Below are 27,781 nucleotides of genomic sequence, written 5' to 3'. Positions count from 1 at the left end.
GCGCCATGGTCATTTTTCCGCCCGCTTTTTGCGGGCGTAAAAATCCATGGCGCTATGGGACCTTGGTGTTAATTACGCCACCGTAATTTACGGTGGCGTAATTAACTCCTTCCCCACTCCCATTATACCCTATGGGGCCGAAATGGGAATGGGGAAGGGTAAATGGGTCAATGGGGACTTACCGCCCCGCCGACCTCGGAATGGGGCGGTAAGTCCACCATCCGCCATGGCGTAAACGGACTTTACGCCATGGCGGAAAAGTCCGCGGATGGCGGAAAAAATCCGCCAGGGTCGTAATGAGGCCCATTGTCTTGAAAGCTTGTTTTTCCACGGGCAGTGCATCCATAAGCAAACAATCCCCCCACCCCCATTTTAATTGCATAGCATCGTCGTTCGCAGACATGAAGCCCATTCATTAGTAATCGGTATACAATTCAACATTTCTAATGGTTCTATTTTTAATTCACTGATCTGCCTAAACAAAAGAAATGCCCAACGAAATGAAAGTATGATTCTGTTGAATTGTTTTTACTTGCGCACATTTTATGGTGCGCAAATCGGTGCTGTTTTCCTTATCAGTGGCGGCATGTGAAATGCGGACCGCGGTTCCCTGTATTTCCTAACGCCCGTCCGCCCCCTGTTCTGCCATCAGACACACGGGCCAGCGGGATGCGGGGTCGCCGTTCACACGGCCGCGGTCGCTGTCCGCGGTGCTGAAGTGCGGCCGAGGCATCAGACAGCGCCGCTCAGCGCAGACCGGATATTACCCGAGAAGGCTTGGCGTTCACTTCTCCCGTCCAAGCACCAGCAGGCAGACAACGAGAGCGTGGCGCATCCATCAATCATATATTGGGCAAAATTCAATTTAAGAAAGAGCCGAAAAATGGCCACAGCAGCGCTCATTAAGCTATTGCTCTGTCTTTTGCTGTGCATTTGAGAAAATCGTTTGTGTTTCAGCGCCTGATGCTGCGGATGAAAAACGAAGTAAAGGCAGACATTCTAAATCACCCTTTGACGTCATCCCCACAGTGCTTCTGCCCATGACTTTCAGCCTTTCCTTCTCTCAATGTGTTCAATTTGGATGCCTCTTTTTAAGTGGCCAAACGGCAACAAAAAAAACGGTTTTGTCATGTGTCAATGTCCCGCAAGCACACGCCATTTTTGGGAAAATTAACGCAAAAAGTAAACGATAAAAAATTGCACGACGGGTTTCTGTTTTTTCACGAGTTGAAAAGATGGGCCTTTAGAGCTTAGCAGAAGCAAGACTTGTGTAGAGTATCAGTTGTACCGAGGGGTCAGAGTTCTCCTAAGATGAAGGCACCCCGATTGTCAAGCATTCATTGGCTGTCCACTTCTCATTGTCTCTCGCTTTGCATTGCTTATCTTTGCTGCTACTTGGAAAGTAAACAAAGCGACACATGAAAGAGGGCACACGTGTAGGCATAAAATTGGAGCTTTACTCTGTCCTGCACATTGGCCAACAATTAGACACTGTTGTTCGCATTTAAAATTATTCACGTCATAATCGTTCATTGTTCGTCCATTTTAAAGTAGGGGTGTACCGAATAGTAGATTTAAGTATTTGGCCGAATACCGAATAGTTGGATAAGAATTCGTCCGTAGCCGAATACAGAGCCCGATAGTTGCCTTTTTAATAAAGTTATGTAGACAACAAAACACTTATAAATTAACAACACACTTTAGAATATAAACATCCATTGTTTATTGCATTTTTATTTGTTGTCTACATACCATGAAAGGAATACATTATCATAAAATAAACAGTTGAATAACAGCACAGTTTGCATTTGTGTGCATTGATAGGGATTGCTTGTTGGGCAGAACCCAAGTAACTAAGACTAGCCCAAAGGTATGCTGTGCGTGTAAGCAATCGCTGTGAGGGGAGATGGGATGAGTTTACTCGTTCTTTCAAAATGTTCCTTTTGGGGCTGCCCATCTTTACCCTTCTGGCTCCAGCAAGGCACTGAAAAACAAAAGAAGTGATTACATCAATTAGCACCCTGCCAACTGCTGAAGCGCTACTGACTACACACCATGTGACGCTTAAGCTATGCTTTCTACCTGTTCTCATCAGTAGTATTTTTCTTTCTTTTTCTGTTGGGGACTATTTGTGGAGTTTGGGGGCATGGTAAAACACACCAGACAAAAATATATTGGGAATGCTGGGTCTTCCATTTTTCTCGGCTGACCTTATAAGGAATGGATTTTCAGCTCTTTAATTGGCATATGCATGTTTATTTTACTTATTTGCTTTACTTTTACATCCATTTGGTCCCACATTTCTAAATTGTAAACTTGTATCTCCTCATCTTTATGACACAAATATCCCTCTTTTGTAACTCTATAATGTTGGGAGGAATATTTCTGCTGCCACAGACTGGGGCATTTTGGTTTTCAATATTGTTTTTATAAAATTTCAATCTGTTGGATAGCAACATTCTTTAGTAAAATCTGTCACTTTTACACAATTCAAATGAACTAATTTTGGCAATCATGAGCAAGTGGCAGAGCAGGATTTGCAATCTGTGTTTCGATATTACAAGCACATCTCTGCCAATGGCACACTCCGCACTGGCCATTTTCTTTTCTTTATAACTTTGGCCTGTAGGCTGAATAAAGTTCTTTGCAGCAGACACACTACCTCCTGAGCAGGGTTTGGAATTTCCAGGGATCTCTGCAAGCAGTTATATGAATCCACTTAATTATATTCCCTGGATTGGGAATTGGTGTGATTAGAACCTGTAACTTTCAGATTACTCACCTCAGACAGGTCATCATCATATCAGTAAGCCCCTAAAGAAAACAGTGACTTTATAAACTATTGTTCCAGCTGGATGGTTTTGAAGTGCAAAATACTGGGGAGACCAGAGACATGTCATTGCACAATCAAAATATTGAGAGTGAGTTTTGCTTCCCCAGCAAACCACCATATTAATGTCTGCCTGTCCACTACATGAAGGGCTGAGACTTTGTTTGCACTTTCACACCTTTGTTCTGCATTTGCTGAAAAAAAGTGACAGTAACATTTGTTAAATGATCCTTTTAAAGGATAACTATGACATGCCTGAATGGTTTCAGGCACCAGTCAAAGCAGTAGTTCATGTATTTTGTAGTAGAAACTATTCAGCTTCAAGTGATAATTAAGTATTTGGTCAAAGCCGAATATCTAATTTTCAGCCGGAATTCAGCTGAATACTTGCTTGAAGCCGAACTTCGGTGCACCCCTATTTGAAAGCACATGTTGAGCTAGACACATCCTTTGAAGAATCCTCAATGCAAGGTTCTGCAAACTGTCCACAGACTTTGAAGAATGGCCTGAAATGGTTTGTGGTGCACACCGAAGAACAGTGCAGACTATGAGAAGTCTAGCCGGGTACCCCATTCAATCTTGGTTTCATGAAATGAGAAGCTTCCTACGTAGGCTTGGAATTCCTGACCACAGTATGAAGGCTGGAGTTATTTCCCCGCTGTCATTGGGACAATAGTTCGATCCTGAGTTTGAAGGGGATGCTTGCATGAGCAAATGTCTTGAATGCCTCACACCATTCTAGTGTAATTTACGGAGATGACTTGGCTTATTCAGCAAGAGCCAAAGGTTTCTATTTTGTGTACATTTGTTTCTATAGAGTGCAACACTAACCTAACAACCTCTTGGCCCTGGCAGCAATGTGTGGTATGGCGACGAGTGTTATCAATTTTGCAGCAACTTATAAAGTGCAGGCGCCACATCGACGGTGGTGGTGACGCAGCAGTGGACTCAGATGCTGACAAAACAGCATTTCCGTTACCACGAGGCACTGGCGCTTAACTCACCTGATCAACGAGTGCTTGTAATTAATCAAATTCCCAGAGAAGGGCCTTCTCTAAAATAATATGCACTTTTTTAAGAACTCCCTCTACTAAGAAAATGAGCCCTGGACAGGGGGACTTGCAAAACCATTCCAGACAGAAGAGGAATCTAAGGACATTGCATCCCTGGATGTAAGATGAGAAGTGAATATTCATTAACATGGCGTATCTAGTGCACTCACTCATACAAAGCCAAGGACCTGCAAGTTTAAGAGGAAAATACATAGCTTCAATCCAGATAGCCACTTCGTTCCTAGATGCCAATTTCACACCCTCACGCCCAGTTCACTTCCAATTGCAAATTTTCTATAATGCTACATCCAATAATAATGAATTTAATATTACTGTTTTATGTAGTGTTTCATGGTCGATTCCTCCAGCTTCTAAGCACTGTAATGATAGCTCATAGATGTCCGTATTACCCAGTTGAAAGGTACTAATAATCTTATATGCATACTTATATGGCCACACAATCTGGTTATGGGCATTTATTGTGCCAGTGAAAAAATGCACAACTTCATGAAGTTTGAAAGGCTTTGCAGTACACTTCACAAAGTCTGTGAAAGTGAAATCCCACAACCTCACATAGACCGAACCCCCAGGACCAAGGGAGGACGTAGGGTACTGATATGCACAGCCTACAAACATTAGGACCAGTAAGTGCAAGGGTTAAAGGGAGAGGGACAAGGGTACAGGTGTAAGCAAAGGATAAGTGGAGACAAATAGAAAAAGAACAGTGGTTTGAACAAGGATAAGTGCTGGGAAGCGTCCTGGTGAGTGGCGGCAGTAGTGCTAGAGACTAGCAGATGTCCTCCTGTTATCTCAAAGGCTTTTCTGAATCAATGTCTTGAGTCTTTCTCTGAGCCGTAGGTGATTTCTTCAGGCCTGATTCATAAGTTTGCAGCAGCGGTGTCCATTCTTCAGCCACCCAGCTTCTTTCTTTCCGGGCCTATCGGGTGTGGGAGACCAGAAACATGCAGACCTTAGAAGTCTCACGAGACAGTGCTGTACTATCTGACTGCTTGTTGGAGGTAACTGGTTCAGTGCCCCGGTAGGCTTGATGGATAATGCAAAGACTTTTGAAGGTGATTCGGTGATCTAGTGGAAGGGAATGTAGTGGTTTTGAGTTGTGACTGCAGTGATGTTGTCCTGAGGTCTCATCTTTAGTACGACTCCTGTGTTGGTATGGGGTACAGTACCAACCGCAGAATGTGAATGAATGCCAACTGAGGACTACTTGTGCTATCCTCTAGTCTGATTGAGTGCAGTGTGGTGTTCTGAGAAAACGTTCGATGTAAGTGCATTTAGAACTCATTCAATCATGAATATTCTGTTGGTATGTTCATCTAAGGGCCAGTTATGTGCGTAAAATGTTTCAGATCCAAATTGGATGTATTTTGGACTGATTTGTATTGACATTTTTTGATTAAAATATCTCCTTTCTAAAGTTTACATTTTTTGCATGTTTAGTAATTTAATGTTTGTTTGTTTGTTTATTTTACTTGTATAGCGCCCCTGACCCAGGGGTATCTGGGCGCTAGTGGATAAGAAGACGGTTACATGTTGGAAATCATACAGAATGGTACATACGACACATGATACAGGCAGGAAATTCAATTAATGCAGTAGTCTGAGCATAAGTACAGCCATGAAAGAGAAATGGGAATGTGTATGGGCAATCCGGGTGCATGACTGAGAAAGAAGATTGGGTTAATTCTTATAGAGTATCCAGGTGATAACACTACTTCTGAATTTTTCGAATACTTGGATGTATTTTATGTCCTGTGGGAGTGTGTTCCATAGTTGGGAGGCCAGGACTGGGAAACTGGATCCACCTGCTCTTTTGCACCTTGGGGATCTTGCGTAGACGGTCTATCATCCTACCTCTGCCTGGGTTCTGCACAGCATGGAGAGTGTTATTCCCGCCTAGCCCCATAGCCTGGAGAGAGTGAAGAGCTATTGTTAGCTTCTCGGCTATTGGAGAAAAATAATCAACCGCAAGTCACGCGCTGGGACAAAGGGTCTTTGATCCGGGTAAATGGAGCAACACCTTTTGGCTTAGATTACTGTGGCAGGCCTACAAAACGTACTGGTACTGTCCCATGAAAAACAGAGCAGACAGAACTGATTCACTCCTCAGGAAAGCTCATTTTAAAGGAAACACCCACAATCCTACCGAAAAATAGACATAAAAGAAAAGCTCTTAAGAGCTCAGTGCACTCTGGGCGCCCTTCTCACTTAACGCATTTAAGTTTGATTGCTTCCGGTTATGTGGATTTTTAGGCACTTGAGTTTATGGTTTTTGAAAAACCAGCCTGATCATTTCCCTCCCTGGAAGATGCTTTCACCATCTGCTCGGAAATTACCAATTCAGCGGTGATGGTCTAATTTGCATAGGATTTCATTTCTTTACAGTTTGGGTTGCGGTCCCAATGAATGCAGAAGGGCCTGAAGCTTGAAATGGCAGTGTCTTGCCTGAACCTCTTGACACTCGCTTCTGCATACATCTAGAGAGGTGTGCATTGATCTAAACTGAAAGTCACCCAATGCTTACCCTGTAACACTGCCACCATGCCTGTCAGGTACCAACAACATATTTGGTGCACCCTTTTGAAAATGCTACTATCAGACATGAACACAGGCAGACAGTCTCCTTGCAGCCGGCGAGCTCTCCAGCCAGAAGTGAACTCTGCCACTTTAACTCTTGCCGGGAGCGCCGCAGCATTGCACTGTTATGACATCCATCAAGGCAAAGAGGCAGTGCTGGAACGGCACAAGAGAGCACAAGAGCTCTCATCCCTTGTGCAAGGCAGTCCCACGCTCGTGTGCAAAAAGGTTGCCAGAGCACTTTGATCTTAGTGCCCATTAGTGGTTTTACTGTTGGCATGGTTACCTTACATTTGGCTGATCCCTGAATCACTGGTTTTCATGCTTCAAAAAGACACCCCAACATTTTTAAAGTGTCTGTTGTTAAGCCGTGGACATTTTGTAAGGTTTTAGTCTGAAGGCCCCTGACCTCAGTGTGTCATTTTTCAAGAAAATAAAAACTCCCACTCTCATCTACACATTACTTTCGGTTTATAGTGATTGCATCGAAGGCCAAAGCATCTAAAAAAAGAGCAATGAAAAAAAAGCAACAAATGCATTTTTGTTTTCTTTTCTTTTAATGGGGGGGGTCCCCCAAACCCTGTTTTCTTACCCCTTAAAACCCATTATACTTAAAATAAAACCTTTACCTTTGAAAAAAATGCATTCGATTCTATTTTTCAATGCATTTTTTTAAATGCTTTTGGCATTCAATAGGCCTCATTACATGGATGGCGGTAAAATACCGGCACCGCCTTGGCGGAAAGGGGAATTACCGCCCCATTCCAAGGTTGGCGGGGCGGTAATTCCCCCTTCCACCATATCCCTTCCCCATTCCCATTTTTGTCCCATAGGGCTTAATGGGAATGGGGAAGGCGCTAATTACGGTACCGCAAATTGTGGTACCGTAATTAGCTCCCTGGGTCCCTTTGCGGGTTGGTTTTTAACGCCTGCAAAAAGCAGTCGTTAAATCCCCCAACCCGCAAAGGGACCTCCTAGTAAGGCGGTAAGGATTTACCGGTACCGGTATTTTACCAGTACCGGTAAATCCTTACCGCCATCCGTGTAATGAGGCCCAATGCTTTGTATTCGATGCAATGACTGGATACCATTACTTACATCTCCCACTGCTTTTTTGAAGATATATATGATGTTGTTAAATTGCCTTTACGCACACTGTGAATCTGCAGGTGAAAAAAGTGCTTTAGAGAATGAGTCAAGGAAATGGCGCTACACCTTCCCCGCAGGTGCATATGTGCTTGATAGCATGACAGAATTGCAGGCTGTTTCGTTTGGTTTTTACAGCAGGTCATGTTCATTTGAGTAAAGGAAACTTCCAAGGATCACACACTCTGGCTTATTGTAGAAGCTGGGATTTAAGTTCTCTAACATGTGTATACATAAGAGCGGTTACATGGTGTCATACCATGTGTGCTGCCTACAGCTTCCCCACTGCACAACTGGAGATTACCTGGCATTTAAAGGCCGACACAATGTGAAAGGTCAGGCTTATCACAATAGTTCTTCCGGTTCTACAACTACACATTGCCCTGCGTGCCCTGTACTGCTCTGGCTCCGTGTAATTGTGTGTGTGGGTGGCAGAGGGGGAGGGGTGCGCTGGCTGAGAATCCAGGAAGGAGTGAAATCTATGTTATTCCGTGCAGTACAGAGAGATCGTGCATGTGATGCGGTGCTCTTCAACATGTGTACAGTGGGAGCTCGAAGCCCGACTGGCAGCTCATGCGGGAGGGAGAGTGAGCTGCATACAGTGGGGACATTCACCAAGAGCGCCTGGCACTACATCTGCAGAGGAACCTGTGGCAGTCTACATACTATGAGTGTGTGTGGGTGTTACCTTTTCAGAAATGCCCCCCTATTACTGCAGTTTCCAGAATGGGACCTACTGGGTAAACTGGAGACTGTGGAACCAGGCCGCCAGGCCTATATCCCCCGCTTCTACACTAAGCCAAAGTGAGTGGCCTTTGGAAAGTTCCTTTACTGAAATGACCACATTTTCCTTGTTAAAATGAGATCATCTAGAAGTGATTCAGTTCAGTGTGCAACACAAAAACACCAAGCTTAATCCTTTCACTCTAAAATCACTACTGTAACACCCCAGAAAAAGCAAAATCCACAAAAACCAAACCCCACCCTATCGCCCCACCTCCTCATGCTGCCCACCGTGGCTCACTTAAAAAAAAAAACTTATTTACCAAGTTCTTGACATAGTAACAGGGGACAATCGTATAAGCAGTGTTATATAAGACGGAAGTGACCACATATACCATCTATGTTACAGTTTACTGCCGAAGAGTGGCTCATACCAAGGAGTAGAACATTCATACAAAAAACATGCAGCTTTCAGAGTTGAAGGCGGATCGGGGGCAGAGGGTCTGTACCTCCCAGTCCGTCGGTAGTGATTGTTTGCAGGTAAGCTCGGAAAGTGGGCCAGATGTCCGGGGGCGTGCAGCAGGCCGGTTGCAGCGAGATCCAGCGATCCTCAATGTCTAATGCCGAAGTAACATTGCAGAGCCAATGTTCAAAGGTGGGGCTAGTAGGTCTAAGCCATGGCAACAATATACAGGGCACGGCAAGGATTATACAGAGACTAGCAAGTTTACAGTAGGTTACACGAAGCAGCAAGAACTCATGGAACAGGCAATTTAGGGATTCGGATCAATAGTGCAGTCCAGCATCTTAGATATCGCAGTACAGACCCTGGCCCAATACCCTGAAATACTGGGACAGGCCCAGACCATGTGGAAGTAGCCTGCACTGTCTATGTGGCATCTAGGGCAGTGGGGAGAGTGGTGGTGGGACATAATGTGAAGTCTAGCAGGGGTGTAGCGAAATCTGTGCAGTACCTTAAATTGGATCAGGTGGAACCTGGCATTAAGGTAAACCTCCTGTTTCCGCATGCACATAGTCTCCCAGCATTCGTCAGTGATGTTAGTACCCAAGTCCCCACCCCAGGTCTCACGTAGCTTAGAAAGCAGTTTGTTAATCCAGTCTTGTAGCAGCCTGTACAGTCTAGATACTAGCCCAGTCGATATAACACTTCCCGCAATCAGTGCCAAAAGTGGTTCAGCCGGGGGCAACGAAAGGAACTCCCTCCATGTCTTCCTGACTGAGCGGCATAGCCCGGCGTACTGCAGCCACTGGGAGGCCTGGCCACCTGGGTATTTCGGCACATCAGGCCATGCGATGAAGGAGCCCATATTAAATATATCGCCCAGAGTCGAGTAGCCGTCGACTGCCCAAGCATTCGCAGCAGTTCTGCTTATTTTAGGGAACACCGGGTAGAGGTTCCAGAGCGGTAGGTCCCTCTGAAGTGGGTGAGGGTTAATGATTAGCCTCCATATTTTATCCCATGCTAACGCTGTGGTGGCCGCTGGACTGGGTGCCCCAGGATGTTTCCACAATGGGGGTAGTATCAAAGAGCGGAGGTCCCGGGGTCCAGTCGCATGTCGCTAGATTTTTACGTATGGGAGTGGAGGACCCTCAGTGAACCAATACGCTGCATATTGAGCCTGGGCTGCCATCCAGTATTTCTCAAAGTCTGGGGCCGTCAGACCCCCCTGACCATAAGGTCTCGTAAGTGTGGCCCATTTAAGTGTCACTGCACCAGCATGCCACAAGGATATGTTTATAGCAGTCCTCAGTTCATCAAACAGTGCAGTTCCAAGCCATATTTGGACATTCAGAAAGCGTTACAGTAATTGTGGCAGTACTATCATCTTGAGTATTAACACCCGGCCTGCAAGGATTAAAGGCAGCTTAGCCCAAGTGCGCAGCTTCGGCTTGAGTTGTTGCATGTATGACCCAAAGTTTTGATCGTACAGCAAAGCCTACTGTCTCGTGATTATAATCTTGAGATAGTTGATCTCAGTAGGAGACCAAGCAAACCCCATGAGGTCACTTGGGCTGCAGTGGCGTCAGTCAAAGGAAAAAGTTCTGACTTGGCACAATTGACCCTGAGTCCGGATAGTAGCCCGAAGTGGAGGACATCCGCTCGGGATCTCTGACATAGAGTAATGCATCATCTGCATACAGCAAAATGATCTTGGGGGATCTCGAGAGCCGTATCCCCCTGTGCACATGCTTTTTACCCATCAAATCAGCTACAGGCTCTATGACTACTGCGAAAATAAGTTGGGGAGAACGGGCAGCCCTATCTGGTCCCTCTGCAGATATCAAATGGTGGGGAGAGCTGCCCATTGGTGCAGACCCTGGCAACAGGCAATGTGTAAAGTAGCCATATCCATGAGATGAAGCGGGGGGCGAAGTTGCAATTTTCGAGCACAGCCCAGATGAACCGCCAGAATACCGAGTCAAAGGCCTCCTGAACATCCAATATGGCAGCCACCGCCCCAACTTTAGGATCAACTCGAGATAGGATGTTAAATAGGCACCTCAGCTTGAGGGTGGTGGAGCAGCAAGGGACAAATCCAGACTGCTCAGGGTGTATGAGATGTGTCATATAGGGAGCGAGCCGGATGGCAAGTGCCTTTGCAAATATTTTAACATCACTATTGATAAGTGATAGGGGGTGATATGAGCCACAGTGCATAGCAGGTTTACCAGGTTTAAGGAGCATGGTGATCACTGCCACGCTGAGTGTGGGGGGAAGCTCCCTCCTCACACAGGCTTCATCCCATAGGGCCGATAAATGGGGCACAAGGAGGGACTTATAAAAGTCCATGGTGAGGCCATATATGGCCTGGGGCCTTACCGGAGGGCAAAGCCTCGATAGAACGCATAATCTCCCCAACCTCAATCGGGCTGTCAAGGGGCTCCTTAGTCTCATCTGAGAGTATCAAAAGTGGGAGTCCATCTAGGAATGTATCTATGTCTGCGCCGGGTGCCTCAACATTGTTGGCGTAGAGTGACGCATAAAAGGAATGGAACACCTCGTTGACGTCTAATTCAGTATGGACTAGGACCCCATCAGAGTACTCAATTAGTGGAATGTGGTGTTCAACCTCCTCCTGCCGCACTAACCTAGCCAGTAGTCTACCCAGGAGTTCCCCTTCACCATATTTCCTTGCAATCCCTGGATTGTCAAGGAACTTCTGTTCCCTGTCGCTGTGTCCTCTGAAGCTGTCCAATGCCTCTTTAATTTCACCTAGGGTGGTGGTAGCTGGGTCCATTGCATATTGTGTTTCGAGTTGCTTAAGGGGGGCCTCATCTTCCCGGATATTTTGGCGGATCGCCCTAATAATTACTGATTATTTGCCAGGGCCATGCCATGAATATAGGCCTTGAAGGCATCCCATAGGGTAGTTTGTGAGTCCACCGTACCCGCGCTTATTCTAAAATAGTCGTCCACACATTTTCCCAGCTCGGCTTTGAATACTGGGTCTAATAATGCTTGAGGCTTGAGCCTGCTCGTTGTCTTGGGGACTGTAGCTTACCCCAAGCCAGAGTCAAAGTGATTGGGGAATGGTCCTGGGCAGTCTGTCTGCCTCCACATTCCAGTTTATTAGTGTCCCAGACATAAGCCACCAGTCAATTCTAGAGTGTGAGTGGTGTACTGTTGAATAAAATGAGAACACGCAAGACTGTGGGTGTAACAGTCTCCTGGCATCTTCTGCCTCAAGCCTGATCTGTCCTTCAAGTATAATCTGTGCGGCTCTGGTCAGCTGTCGGGACTTATTCCAAGACCTGTCCAGATTTCGGACAACAATAGAGTTAAAGTCCCCCACGAGATGGGAACTAGAGGGTGCATTGCCAATAAGTTTATCACCGGAGAGTAAAAGTCAGTATCCTCTATATTGGGCCCATAAATGTTGAGCATTACCACCTCTAGTTCAGAGAGCACGCCATGCGTCAGAAGATAACGCCCGAGGGGGTCTACTTGAGTGGTCTTAAGGTACATATTGTAGTGATTTGTGAATCAGGATCATGACACCGCGGCTTTGGGTAGAATTTTGTGTATAAAAGCGATGTGTACCCCAGCTTTTAAGTAAACCTATTGCAGCCTGCTGCTAGTGCATGTGTTTTTTGCAAGAAAAGAATGCGAGCCTTGTGTTGTTCAGCATAAAAGTTGCAGCTTCCGCTTCATAGCATAGTTAGCTAGGCCTCTAATATTCCAGCTCATGCACCTCAGTGTGTCAGCTGCCATCTGGCCATTGTAGGTGGTAAGTCATGGGCCCAGTGTGGGCCGGTAGGAATCACCTTGTCAAAAATACTTCAGAGAGTGGTAACCCACCGATAGCCCCATCACACATGTCTAGCATTTTCCGTTTAACGTTAGCCCTCCCCCTCCCGCCTTCTCCACCCACTCCCAATCAGAGGAGTGAAAACCCCACAACAGAAATAACAAGCATTTGCAACTTAGCATAGGGGGACTGTTTGCATCGTACAGCCCAGTCCACAACACAGCAGAATAGAATCTAGCAGATAAAAAATGCACAGTAACATATAGCTAGAACCTCCACAGGGGGAAACGATGACTAACACTGCGAGCTCAGTACCCAAATACATATAGCGAGTCCTGCATTGGTGTCTTAACTACGGCTTGTAGAGTCAATCACCAACAAACTGGAAGGATAAACAGGTACACCCAGGGAAGTGTTGGTCCAGGAATTGCAACGCCTCTTCAGGAACTGTAAAGAAGTAAATGTTCTCAGAGTGCTCTACTCTGAGTTTAGCAGGAAATAGCATAGCGTACTTGACCCTAGATCGCAAAGTCTTTTTCAGTGCCATGAAGGACTTCCGTTCCTGTTGCACTGTGATAGAGAAATCCGGATAAAGATGAATTCTATTAGATCCCAAAAGGAGCTCCACCTTGTCTGTTACAGCCCACAGCAGCACGTCCCTGTCTCAGTAATTCAAGACTCTGGCAATAATTGGGCGGGGAGGGACTCCTGGTTTTGGCTTTGTGGACGGCGAACAGTGAGCTGGTTCTATAGCGGGCAACAAAAATAGAACATTGTGAAAGTAATCAAAGTTCATGGTTAGGGGAATGAGCAATAGAAATGTCATCAAATATTTGATCACTAATGTCCTCTATGCATGATTGGTGGGGTTGTTGAGGGCATTGTTCACAAGTGCAAGTTTCACAGTGATATTCAATTTTCCTTTTAAAATAATTGTTCATATTTGTACATAATTTTATTCAATTGAACTTCATTTCTCTGGATTCCTGACATAATTGATGTAATGAGTTTTCTTTATTTGCTAAAATACTTAATTATTTACCATTTACACTTAGTACTTCTTCAGTCGTGTCATCTTTAAGGAAATGCAAGTTCAACCACTCCAGTGTACGTGTTATATTTATTAGTCATAAATGGTGTTAGATATTGTCATATAACAGATCTATAACATATTCAATATTTATGTGTATGTTTATTTGTAAATGGTATTGGTATTATAATTTTAAAAAAGATGTATTTGTAGGTATATAATTACTTATATTTGAATACTACAATTTATAGTTTTTTAAAACAAATTTATGTTATAGCAATGTAGTTTCATTAAGTATTGTGTAAATAAATATGTAGTGCATTATTACAAATAATGTCATGAGATGTTTTGAAAAGTGATTTGAAAACTATGTGTAACTATGTTTTTAAAGACGCTTTCTATATTTAGTACATTTACATGCATGATTATAAATGACCTAGATAATAAGTGTTGGTTGATGAAAGAGGGTACCACTTACTGAAATATTATAAAGATAATGTCCTGCAGTAAACAAATATTGTATTTCCATACCTGTGAGGTTTTGAAGTTAATTTTTTCAAAATTGCTTAGTTTATTTCACTAGATGTTACAGTCTTGAACCTGCTCTTCTAATGAAAAAAAAACATGATTTCAATGTTTAAAGTTAGAACATAAATATAGAATATTATGTTTACAAATGTGATAATGCAGATGAATATGTCATTACTAACTTCTTCCCTGGCCGCGCTCCATTACCGCAAGGGAGAGAAACATTGCAAACTGAGGCAGCCTTACCACCCCATGATCCTAGGGGTGGTTGACAATAGGAGTTAAACTGAGCTTTATGAAATAAATCCTTAACTAGAACGACTGTACATGCAATCTGCCATAAAGGATTAGTTAGGTTGTGCGACACAAGAAACAACTAAAGGTAGCCTGTAGAATGCACAAATAGTGTGCAGTATAAATAGTGCAACACAGTGTAAAAGGAGCAGAGGTTCCTGGGTACCAAGAAAGGGACTCACTACACCGATAGGGCAGTTGGACTATAGGTAGATAAGATGCTGAATACACAGACAAGGACACCATCGTATCGCAGACATTCAAAAAGAATAGACGTGGCTATAGGTTGCTAATATGGAAAAACAAACAAAAGGTCATCACCTCTTTGTTTTTGCTAATACGGAGACAGGAAGACAGAAGTGCAATACTTTTCCTAAAACAGAAGCCACAGCAGGTCTCAGAATTAACATGGCCCCAGAACCCAAAATGCTGATATTACAAAACACATATTTTAGAAACTTGTACAGAGCCCAGACAGTAGATCACGGTCACAAGATAACAATTCCCAGGATGGGAAGCAGTAGACTCCCAAGTTAATTGATTTTAATAAAAGCACAAACAACCCTTGATATCTAGTTGCACAAGATCAGTAACCCAAAAGACCTTATAGAAAAGTAACTTACTGGTGTCCCAAGTGGCCGCAAATAACAGAGCATGCACGTTGGAATTAACTAAAGCCTTAATAAATAGAAGGACATACATTCTCAAACACAGTACCCTAATACATGACCCAGACATAAGAAGCACTGGCTATTTATTACGAGCCAACCCCAGATAAGAAACCTGCAGAACTTCCTCAGTGCACACATAGACACCAGACAGCACACAAGGAAAAGAACAAAGGCCTCAGGGTGACCAGGCATATTCTTTAATTGGGATTATGGCAGAGTACGGGATTCTCTTCCTCCGCTTAGATCTTGCTCATTTCTTGACATCTTGTCAAAGTGTCCAAGGTTGATAAGCTAGATGCCCCAACCAATAGCAATTCCCCTTGCCACAGTATGATGGATAATGCCAACCAATTAGCTGTCTCTGAAATGATGTATTAGAAATAGTATTAATAATGGGATGGGTCCAGGCGAAGCTATCAGATAGGTATAGACCAAAATAAGTAACTAACCCCTAAATATCCTATAAGTAGTTTGAGCCATTAACCAACCCAACTTCCCTGTAGGTTTTGTAGACTGATAGTGTAATGTGACGTCAACGCTGACATAGTTTTGCTACAAAATTCACTTGCAATCGTTGGAAATGTTGAGAGCTACAAGAACAAGATGCTTGTATGTTGTCCCAGCTAGGATTCATTGTTTGAATAAATCTGAGTTTTGACGTCCACCTGAGTCCTCCATCATTGAGTATTATTCTAACTAATTGTGTGTACTTGGGCACACCTTTACAAAATGTGTAATTTGTAGTGAAACATAATTCTGTATATAAAATAAGCAATACTGTAATGCCCTTTCTATTTGGGTACTGTTGGTGTCACCTGTCCTGATGGATGGCCACGAAAGTGCACACATGTTTGCAGATGGAATTCATACTATAAGGGGGAGAGTAAGATTGCCAGATGCATAATGCACATTGAAAATATTGTGAATGAGCAGAGGTTGCGAAAGTGATGTGGTGGTAAGTTGCCTAATAAAAAACAATGATATTCAGTGAAAAAACAGGGCGGTATACTTGCAGCGCAAATTCTAAAGACCAAAGAAAATCACCAGTTATTGTAAGCTACACAAGCGTAACTCATGCCCTTGCCATGCATTGCACAGACTATAACACCCAGGACATAGAAAATGACATCACAATGACTTGACTTGACAACACTGATGACATCACATATCCTATTTTGCATTATTTGAGCAAAAAATACAAAAGTATTTCCTTAAACAATAGGGAGCATAACCAAATGCACACACACGCATATGCAAGGGGCAGAATAGATGGTACCATATTTCAACAAGAAGTTGTGTAATGCACTTCAATAAGCCTCAATGCCCTCAGAAGGGCACAGGCCGGTCCTTACTCCTCAGATTGGTGGTACAGTGCCCTGTTTCTTAAAGCCACCACCGCATATGCAGGGTGTGATAGGTTGGTTTCTGAGTCACTCACTGGACTCTTTATCTTCTCAGAAAGACAGGCCAGGGCGCCGGTCGTCTTTATGTTTAGCGTCGTTAGCGTTCTTTGAAAAGAGCGCATTCCACAGGTTGCTTGTTTATTGGCAGTAAAAGTATTGCAAAGGAAATAGGACTAAATTGGAAATGTCATTTGCAATTTACGGTCAAATAAAATATACTGCGTGTCCTAAAGTGTAGTAATTGGATCGTGGATCATTGGTGATGCTGTCATCGGAAAAACCAGTGCCTGCAGACAGCATTTGTCACAGTGCCTTGTCATTGAGGCAAACATTTGTAGCAATACGGAGACTGCAACACCATTTTTGGAGGTTCTGTCTTAAGCAGGGTTTTGCCTGAAAATTAAAGCACCCAAAAACATATGGGCAGATGTGGATGCGCATCCTACATGGCGTTCCAGGGGGTTCTATGTGATCTATGGGGTTCTAGCCGGTTAGATAGCACAGCGAGCTAAGCGCTCGCCCTTGATATCTGTGTGCAGCCTGCTCTTGCAGGTCTGAATCCCGGCAGGGTCAATTCAGCCTTCCATCCTTCCGGGGTCGATAAAATGAGTACCACTCTGTGGGATAATAATGTCTTTTGTTATTTGAGCGCTCTGAGACCTATGGGTGTGTAGCGCTATGTAAGAAATACATTATTATTATTATTATTATTATTATTATTATTATTATTATTATCTGCTCGAAAACATTTAATCAAATTTCTTTTTTTAACTGGCATATTTTGCTGCAATTATATGCGAGGGGAGATCCTCTGTTGCCTACTTAACCGTCTACGCTTCCGCTCCTTCCAACTCTTGGCCCCCCTACACTGGAACTCCCTCCCGCTCTCCATCCGCTCCACCCCTACCTACTCATCCTTCTGCCACTCCCTGAAAGCTCATCTTCTACACTTCCTCCCCCCGATTTCCCTTCCCTACCCTTCCTCTCCTACCCTTGCCCCCCTTCTTTCCCCATCCTCTCTCCTTCCACTCTGACCTTAAATTAGTAACAAATACTACTTAAAGGCAATGAGGACACCAGATCACTCCCCCTTCCCTTACCCTCCCCTACCTCAAATCCTACACCGAAACTCCCTTCACCTACCCCCTCCTCTACCCTATCCCCCTCCCCACCCCTTGTAAATAGTTCTACTTATTGTTCCAATGACCTGTTCATGTTTGTAAATATGCTTCTCTCACTTTGTACCTGTTGTTATATATTTTAAAGCGCTTTGGCTGAAAGCGCTATATAAATTCAATAAACATAAACATAAACATAAACATTAGCCTAAACCCACCCCCACATATAATTTGGGGCAAAATCTGTTAAAATAACTTCTCCTGTGGCAAAAAAACTCCCTATGCCCCTTCCAGGAGTTCCTTATCACTACCTGCAATTGGTGCATGGACCCGCACCTGCGCCAGTAGATCGGGGCTTTCAATGAGAACGTTAGAACGGTTGCAGGACCGCAAAGCTATGCGTTAGAAGATCACAGATGGCGGTGGTGTACTGATGGCGCGCACCTGTATCAATTCAAACTCAAATTGTGTCCTCTCAGCCTTTATTCGCAATTCAACAGGCCTGATTGGTTCTGTGACGAATCCCAGTGTGGCTAGCTCCCATCCTCAGGGCGGGCTGGTGTAAGATCATGTTCGGCAAGGGATGCCTCACGCGCCGTTGCTAATATGAGAGGCAGCTGGAAAGGTTTGCAGTCATGCATGTGCGAAAAAAGGGGAACCCTCATTTTTCAAGCTCATGCTAATGAATTGTCCAACCAACCATATGTATCTAGTTGGCATAGAACGGAAAGGTGGGGAAAAGTGAGAAGAATGGTGTAAAAAGGTGTGGGAGGGAAAGGAAAAGGAGGTGGGAATTGGTAGGGGCAATGGGGAAGAAGGGTGGAACCCCGTTAAGCATTAACCGCAATATTTATTTTTAAAAAAAACAAATGTGTTTCACATTTTTTAGACATTTACGAAAATAGTCAATTTCTCAAATAGAACCGCCGCCAACTGAGACGGACAGGGGTGGACTTGGAGCAGCTCCTTTGGTGGATTTCCGTTGGGTATTATGATTTCAGGAGACTGCTTTGGGATATCTCTTAGTGACAATGAATAACGAAAGGAGAGCCCTTCTGGCCAAAAGCTGTCTTTCAAATAAATTCTCTTATACTGATATACTGTTAATAAGTACTGTGTAAATAGGTGTGTAGTGCATTATTACGTCATAAGACGTTTTGAAAAGGTATTATATATCTATGTGTACCTTTTAATTATGTTTTTAAAGAAGTGTTGTATGTGTTCTCTATGCTGCCCTTCATGACCACATGCATGAGGTAACGCAGGCTGGAGAGCGCTACCCATGAGGCCTCGGGGTTTGCTTTGGGGTGTTCCTGCTGTATCAGCCATGCTTGCAATAACCACGGTGGCGGGCGGTGCCTGCAGGCTTATTGGGTCGCCAATATTTCAGCAGACCTCGGCCATGCGTCCGAACGTCACAGATGCAGTCTGTTGGGGCACTACATGGCCCCCAATAGTGGTTTAATGAATGGGTACTTTGGCGGACAAGGTCGAAGTGAACCTGATTGCTTAGGAAAGGGCTTCTCCCAACAGAAGCCATCGGACTACCGGGGTTCACTTTATTAAGAACGAACATTCTTCAACTGTTGATGCAAAATGTACGTAGCCCCTTACCATGCGGCTCTGCAGACTATTCCCACTCCCACGGGCATCAGTATTGTATATACTGTGGTACGCACGCCTGGTGCACTGCCGCCTTCTGCTGTGGCAAGGGTAACATTGCACAAGGGAAATGCTGTAGGCTGGAAGGTAAACACAGACAGTGAAGCTGATGCAGGAGGTTTACCAGCTCTTGCCAACCTATCAGAGGTGGTCGGCAGGGAGTACTTTCCTCCTGATGGCCAGGATTCTGCCTGTGTTCTCCAGAGCAGGGGATGGTCAACACAAAACACCCAGTGTTCTCAGCATACGGAATTTGACAAGTAAAGTTTTTATTGGGCAATTTAAAACATTTACCCAATGCAAGTTTTACAGCACAGGTAGCTGTAGGTAAAATCAGGGCATCATTTTTATTTTTGGAGGATGAATAATTCGCACCCGCAGATGGGTGCTTAGACAATCAGGTGGCTGAAACAGTGGGCAAGAATCCACAATCCCCGCCCGTTGTTCCAGCCACCCGAGGCCCTTCCCCGGGTGGTGCTTTTTCTTTCCTTCTTTCTCTAATTTAGGGAGGCAACAGGGAGCCTTTCCCTGTTAGCTCCCCCCCAAATCACTTGATTTCCCCCCCACTTACCTGCAGGGGACCGGAGCTCCTCTGGCCACTGCCATTAAAATAGAAAAGGCACTAGGTCCCTATTCAGATGACGGTGGCCATTTTGGAACATGTTTTCCATGGCCGCCATCATCCAAAAAGGGACCTTGTGCCTTTTCCATTTCAATTGTGGTGGCCATTTTTCTACATTTTATTTTCTCAGATGGGAGATGGGCTTGCGCAGCGCTCATCTCCCGTCGAACGAACAAAACAAAGAAAATTATCCCCATCCCGGTAAATCCAGGGTTGCGAATGGCTTTCACGCCCCAGCTGGGGGTGGAGCTGTGGTTTATCGTCTCTCGGAACTACCAACGCGCCAGCCCCACAAGTCTGAAAGCTATAAATAGCTTGTGACATTTTTTGCCACAGAACCAGCGTCTTTAGTAAGGTAATTACTATCTACACAGACTTAAAATCCTTAATACCTGGTTAAGGAAAGAACATTTTCGTGCTCAGTGCCATGGACACAGGCTGCACCATGTGCACACCAGGATCATCTAGTACTTGACCTTAAAAAACAAAGTAGTTTCGGATTGTGCACTGGCAAAGCGCGGTGCACATGTGGTGTGGGCATCCACTGCTCTGTCAGTCTGTGGATGATGCAAACACTGACCTTGTGGCTGGAGGTGCACTGGACAGGGTGCTGCATCTGAGCTGACTATGCAAGGGGCCGTGGGATATTCCCTGCCCCATGGCAAAGGGCGCCTGGCGGAGTCCTGATATGCCCAGGAGGGTACATATGTCAATAACAAAAAAATCAGGAGGAGAAATCCTCAAGCAATTAGACAATCTTTGGACATATTTATTTTCATCTCAAAGACAGTTTTTAAAGTTTACATAGCTTTCGCTAAGCACGAAAGTACCACGGGCAAAATTCCATCAAATGACCTGTGACACAACTGTTTAAAAAAAAACCTTGTTGTATGTTTCTATATAGTGTTGTGTACACCGTTTGTTTAACACACCCGGACTGAATAGCAGCCTCGGGCAGCACTCACTCGAGCTACCTCCCACTTAACATTTGTACTCCCCTGTGCTATGTACCAGGGAGCTATTCCTCCACACCTTTGAGGATTGTGCATAGTTGTGCCTCCCTGTTTTTTGTATGAATTTTGTCCGTAGTACTTTCGTGCTTAGCGAAAGCTATGTAAACTTTAAAAACTGTCTTTCAGATCAAAATAAATATGTCCAAAGATTGTCTAATTGCTTGAGGATTTCTCCTCTTGATTTTTTTTGTTATTGATCCATGGCAAAGGGTGGCATGGGGATGGTTCATAATGAGTGGCACATTCAAGGAGGCACGTGTTTAGTGTTAATATTCCATTTATATACTTGGCTGATGTGACGCACGCCCACAATCAAGAGGGATACCGTAATTCCCCTGGGATTCGCACCCATGCAATTGTGGGCGCACATTCAAATGTAGGCATTTCCTCAAAAGGCGTTGCACATGTGGTAATATGAAGAGGGGCAAGTGGCCCCTTCTGTAATATCAATATGATGCCGATGCCAGGCAAACAGCAAAAAGTGCCACCCACGTGTGCACACATTTTAAATGCGGACGTGTTGGCTGGCACTTTCAGGCCTAACACGCATGGAATGAGCATGTGCGTTTCTAGAACGGTGCTGCACGGCACAGACTTTAACCACACAATCACACGTTTGTAATTATTGGACCGGGTCTTCTGGATGGGGAAGATTTGGGGTCAGAGGTATAAATGTTGGGAAAGCCATCCACGTCTCACCACACACCTGGAAATGAGACGTGTGACATGACTAGCAATCGGTCAGATTGATGATTTTAGGGAACCTGTCTAATCTGAGTTACAGGTGTGGAGTTCTGGATACACCGCTAACAGGTAACTTCAAAAGAAATGTCTACAACCACTTTTTCTGACCAACCTCACTGACTTGCATGTTTTCAGTGAGCTTGCTCCCTGGTGCCATACCCAGGCATTTCACCACCAGAACCAATGGCTCCAGTTTGAGGAGATGAGTCACGTGCAGGTTTCACTCATTGAGCCGGTCAGATAGCACAGCCAGCTGAGCGCTCGTTTCTGACATCTGTGCATGTCAGCGGTGTTGCTAGCTCTGGAAAAGATCCGGGGCTACGATAATGTCAGGATTCAGGTCTAGGTAGCCTTTTGGTGGTAGCCAATGAGGTTCTCTCTGAGGCTACAACCAAAAGACACAGGCTACAGCCCCTTCAGCCCCCCTAGTAATGTCTCTGTGTAGCCTGTAGGTGCGAATCCCGGTGGGGCCGACTCATCCATTCACCCTTCCGAGGTCGATAAATTGAGTATCATGCGGTCGGTAATGATATCAACTGTTATTACAGAACTTTGATACCCTGGGGTGAGCTAGCGCTACATAATAACTGTTATCATTCACTCACTCTGGGTCAGCATTATTTTATATGGATCCTTGAAGCATGGAGTATCCCGCTACACTGAGACAGTAAGCTCTATAAATGGGGGGCACCCCATTCTCTAAAAGCTACACGCCCCTTCCAGGTTTCTCTGTCCTGTGCCCTCTCCTCATGAGACCCTTGTCTGCTCCGCAGCACTCTCATTGTTCTCATTAAGACTGGGCCGCTACTCACAGTCGCAATTATTGGGTCCAACCCCTCCATGTTTTCATTACAGGATATCATATATAACAACATAACATACATAGCATGCTCTCATGAATGTGCTAGGATCATTTTCTTTTTTATTTTAAGGTTTATCGCGACTGTCTCCATTAAGGCTCATGGTTTACTAAGGGCTGAGGTGTTTTGTAGTTGTCTAGTTTTATGGAAGGAAGTCAAGCTATTATGGAGCAGTTGTCTTCTCTCTCATAAGTCTCCTTCACAGGCTCATTGATGCCGTGTGTTGTAACAATACCTGCAGGATGATCAAGAATTACCAGCCCATCCAAATTCTATTTCAAGCGAAATCAATGGTTTGTTAAGCAAATGGCACCAAAGAGCTCAGTGGCTGATTCCAGATTTAGTCATAATAAGCTTGAAAGAATAACATTATGAACAGAGAACATACAAATTCCGATGTGCTATGCAATTTAAATAAGGAGCATCGTGCGTACCGTTTCATTTGTTTTGTATAAAAAATGTTTATGTGTGTCTGCTTCATGGGCCTCATTAAGATATTGACCTGGCAAAAGCAGCTCAGATGTGGGCTATCGGCCTGGTCGAAACACTAAGATCTTCTTCTGGGAAATTCTGTGCACAACACGACAGGCCAATGGGCCCCCATTGGAGGCTCATGATTCTTCGCTGCCACCTCAAAGCTGGGCCAGAAGGGTCAGGTACCCTCTTCATGAGCCTCTCTGTGAGCCCCAGCTATCATCCGTTTTATCTAGTTGCGGGGGAATAACACCAATCCTGCGTTGATGCGGACGACATGAACGCTATCACTATCCACTTGTACCGTTAGATCATCATTAAACTCTAGATGTGGCATGCGTAGATACTGTTTGGGATTGCTCCCCATGCCCCACCTTATAATCAGGCAGTGGGGGTGGCAAAAGGAGGATACCACCTCCACCCGCCTCTGCTTAAATTGTTGTCTGAGATAGCCCCTATCCGTGCATGTTGTGATGCGACCATCTTGTCACCTCTAGAAAAAAAGAGTAAATCCCACAGTTCTGAACTGCTCCATCTCTAACTATATTGTTAAGAATTCTGGTGTCTGATCAGCAGAATCTCTACATAGGAGTTGATTGAGGAGGAGGACGATGTTGAAATACATAAAACATTGGGAGATGTGTTAACTCGTTTAAGAATGTAATACATAGAATTAGGTGCTCCATGGTCGAATAAATATGTATTTTTTGTTGTCATTCGCAGGTTCCCTTCCGAGTTCAAGCTGACTGCAATATTCTTCCAGCGTTATCTTCAGGAAATATAACCCATAACCAGGGAACGCAGCATCTATATTAGACCGTCAACCATCCATTTAGACAAGATGGAAGATTATAGAGACAGGACTTCATTGGTGAAGGGGGCGAAAGATATTGCCAAGGAGGTAAAAAAGCAAACAGCCAAAAAGGCCAATAAAGTGATCGATCAAGCTCAGGATAGCTACACACAGCGATCATACGCCCAGTTTCAGGACGAGGACGATACTGATTATTATGTCCGAGGAGGAGGATATAACGGGGAAGCCAACGATGATGAGGGTTCTAGCGAGGCCACAGAAGGGCATGATGAAGACGATGAGATTTATGAAGGGGAATATCAAGGGATCCCAAATCATGGCCACGCTAAGGATGGCCTGGTCGCCTTAGGGCAGCCCCTCCCTGACGAGTACAAGGACCGCAGTATACTGGAAACCGAGAGGAAAGCCGACGAAGAAGAGCTGGCTCAGCAGTTTGAGCTCATCATTCAAGAGTGTGGGCATGGCCGCTTTCAGTGGTCCCTCTTCTTCGTCCTTGGGATGGCACTAATGGCTGATGGAGTGGAGGTGTTTGTGGTTGGATTCGTGTTACCTAGTGCGGAAACTGACATGTGCATTCCCAATTCAGGATCTGGGTGGCTCGGTGAGTGCAATCTCTGTTTTGTTGTTGGCTGTCCAACCCTTTTTGAGCTCATCTACTCACACTCATTTCATAATCTACATGCCCGCACATGTTGTATCTGTTGAGTTTATGTTTATATGCATGCATGCACTTTGCATTGCACATGTATGGAGGGTACAAACGAGCTTGTCGTGTGTTTTGGCCTACTATTGACATCTGGAGGTTCTGGTGACAACAAAAACCATGAGGTCAAAGGATCAAGTGCTTTCTACATATCAACAGAGCCCTATGTGCCATTATTGCACCATATTGCACAGGATACAATCTTTTTAACATGGTTGAAAACCCTAATTCAGGGGCACAATGTGCAATAGAAATATCCTAACAAGAGATACAAATATGAATTACGCAATTTGGTAAAAATGGATTTGTAAGTCACAGGAACGCAGCATTTCCTTCTCATAGCACAGTGTTTAGTTTCCTTTAATGTGGCATGAACAATATGTTTGTGTATTCCAAACAGAAACGTGCTTATTGAATGCTGGAACCTGACTCCTATCGATTCATATTTCGTATTATGTAGCAAAAAGCATAGAAAATATTCTTGATTTCCTCAATAAGTAGGCAGGTGTGCAACTGATCATAAACATTGTTATCTGTGCAGAAATGGGATGTTTTCACAGTTTCTCTGTGCAAACATTGTAGCTACCAAAGGGTAGGACAGACTATGGGCCTCATTACACGGATGGCGCTAAGGGATTACCGGCACCGGAAAGGGCACCGGTAATCCCTTAGCGCCATACTACGAGGTCCCTCAGCGGGTCCCGTCCTTAACGTGTGGCCAGACCACACGTAAAGGAAGGGACCCGCTGAGAGACTTCAGGGCAAATAACGGTGCTGCTAATAGCGGTACCGTTATTTGCTCCTTCCTCATTCCCATTGAGCCCTACGGGGGCTCAAATGGGAATGGGGAAGGGCTTTGGTGAATGGTGAATTACCGCCCGCCAACCTTGGAATGGGGCGGTAATTCCCCCATTGACCAAGGCGGACTCGGTAAAATACCGGCAGGAACCATGGCGCTAATAGCGCCATGGTTTCCGCCGTCCGTGTAATGAGGCCCTATATCCCGGAATGCTGGGCCAGCAGGCTTCTACCTGCCAATAGCATCCAGCTTCCATTTCATAGACAATGTTCTAACCTTCCTGTTGGGGCACTGTCAAGTGTATCGACCCACGTTCAAGTTATTATGCTGCAACATTTGGTGCTGTGGGCTTAGAAAATCCAAGATGGCGGAAAAGCCCACATTTGCGCCGGAATCCAGGAAAACCGCGCAGTTTTTGCACACACCAAAATGGTCGTCTGACCCGCCACCCACCAGTGCGAGCGTGATGGGCCAGAAGCGCCATGAGTGAAACGTGGTGCCAAAGGAAAAACAGCAGTGCCTGTTAGCTCAAAAAGCGCTTTGCAATCACCTTTGGTTCTCTGAATGCAAGCTCAAAATGCCTATTTCAAACATTGCAAGATATTCAAAAATCTTACTGAACACCAGCAGATGTCTGGTAGATTGAAGTCTTGTGTGCATACCAAATCTGGAAAGATGAAGAGCCTAAAATAATGTTCATAACAAAACTGGCTGAGCTGTGGATGTCAGCAGCTTGGATTAAAGCCACTAAAATCGAAATGTTTAAAATAAATGAGTGACCTACTTTTGAGTGTCACATAGGTTGTAACTGTTTAAATGTCATAGGTTTTGAACTTAGAATCAGCATTCTAGCTGCATGTGTCAAAATTGTAAGTTTGATTTGAATGAAGAAAAATGGGAACAAAAGTGACCTTTGGCTGAAGCCTGGCTTAAAGGGACTGAATTCTGCCCGGCAACTACCTCCAAAAGGAGTTAAAACTTGGCCAGCAACTGCATTCACAGGCCTGGCCTCCCTTCTGCTGCCCCACCAAAAGGAGATCACACCTCTCTGATTGAATCAGGGGAGGGGTGCCTGGGACTGCAGGAAAACAGAACAATGAACTTCCCTTTGCTCTAAGCAATTTCTAAATCAGGGGGTTGTAAATGGCTTCCTCTTGGAAGGAAATGGGAGGGGCACTGCCTCTGTGAGCCAGCTGAGCTTGGAGGAAGTGGACAAACCAGAAATTCCCCCATGTGCTTTGGGAAACCACACCCCTCTCGGCCAGAGCATAATTTTAGAAAGATGGATAATTCATAGTACATAATTGTCAAAATTATATCAATAATATCATGATTCATGTGATATTTCTGTGCACATTTTAAGAGGTGTTAGGACTCTGTGGTATATTCTGGGGGGTAGTAGAGGAAAATAGGGTATCACTCCAAATGTATGTATGTTAAAAATCTGACACTTCATCATCTGTTGCCCATATTCCTTCCGCACATTTGTGTACATTTTGGAAAAGTTTAGAGGTTGTGTTCTGGATGAAAAGGGCAGAATTCTGTCAGAAGTGAACACAACATCTTACAAAGACAGGGATCGGATAGTTTGGCGCTGCCGAAAATATGTTAACTGGACATATAATATTAGAAAAATTGTACATAGATAAATAGGAATTTAAGTCAAAAATAGATTTGTGTGCAAAGTGACAAGGGGAGTGTTCTTTCTGTGTGCCATAAAAAGGATGCCGGATGACTCACAATTCAGTTCCCCAGTCAGGCGACAGAGAATCCTATAGCCTATCAGGATCCTCAGAGGGTTGGGCATAGAAAGTCAGCCTTCCCACCCACTTTCAAAAGACATAAAAAGACGCACTGAAACCCAGGACGGACACTCACTTTCCACTTTCTTGCGAAGCACTTCGCCGGACCAGACAATATCCAGAAGGACCACAGAACTTAGAATTCAGACTCCAGAACTTGAAGCAGAGAGGCCAATCCACAAGCTGAATCCTTTTCAGCAGGCCTCAAAATCTTTTGCAACCATTCAACAGCCGGGCGAGCTGTGTGATTCGGGCTAGAACCCTGTGCCAAGAACTTTTGCCAAAACCAGAGACCAGACCGCTGTGCAGTGCCAAGAACTTTTGCCAAAACCAGAGACCAGACCAGACCGCTGTGCAGGGCCAGAACTTTTGGCAGAACCAGAGATCCAGACCAGCAGAGCAGAGAGAACCGCAGCTAAACCTGTTGAGCAGATCTGTGACGAGGCCCATTCCTTCCAGAATTAGGAGTGAGTATCCAGCCAGAGCTGTGCAAAACCAATCTCTTAGTTTAAAATAATCTAATTCAAACCATTTCTACCAATTTAGAACTGCATTGAAATTCTATGTGCATTCTGTGATTTCAAACCTGTCAAAGTGTCAATTGCCATTCTGAATCATTATTTAATT

General features: G+C 44.6%; 1 protein-coding gene across 1 annotated transcript in view; it reads left to right on the top strand.

Annotated features, from left to right (window-relative positions):
- SV2C (synaptic vesicle glycoprotein 2C) overlaps positions 1-27,781 on the top strand; it is an 865,364-nt gene that overhangs the window by 132,151 nt on the left and 705,432 nt on the right. The window contains exon 2 of the mRNA XM_069627452.1: positions 23,760-24,451. Within this exon, the coding sequence (XP_069483553.1) occupies positions 23,878-24,451 (574 nt within the window). The 5' untranslated portion in view covers positions 23,760-23,877. The remainder of the gene's footprint in view (positions 1-23,759; positions 24,452-27,781) is intronic.

This window comes from Ambystoma mexicanum, chromosome 6p (genome assembly GCF_040938575.1).
Source record: "Ambystoma mexicanum isolate Mex_15411 chromosome 6p, UKY_AmexF1_1, whole genome shotgun sequence".
Taxonomy (NCBI): Eukaryota; Metazoa; Chordata; class Amphibia; order Caudata; family Ambystomatidae; genus Ambystoma; species Ambystoma mexicanum.
This window is presented reverse-complemented; position numbering and strand designations above follow the sequence as displayed.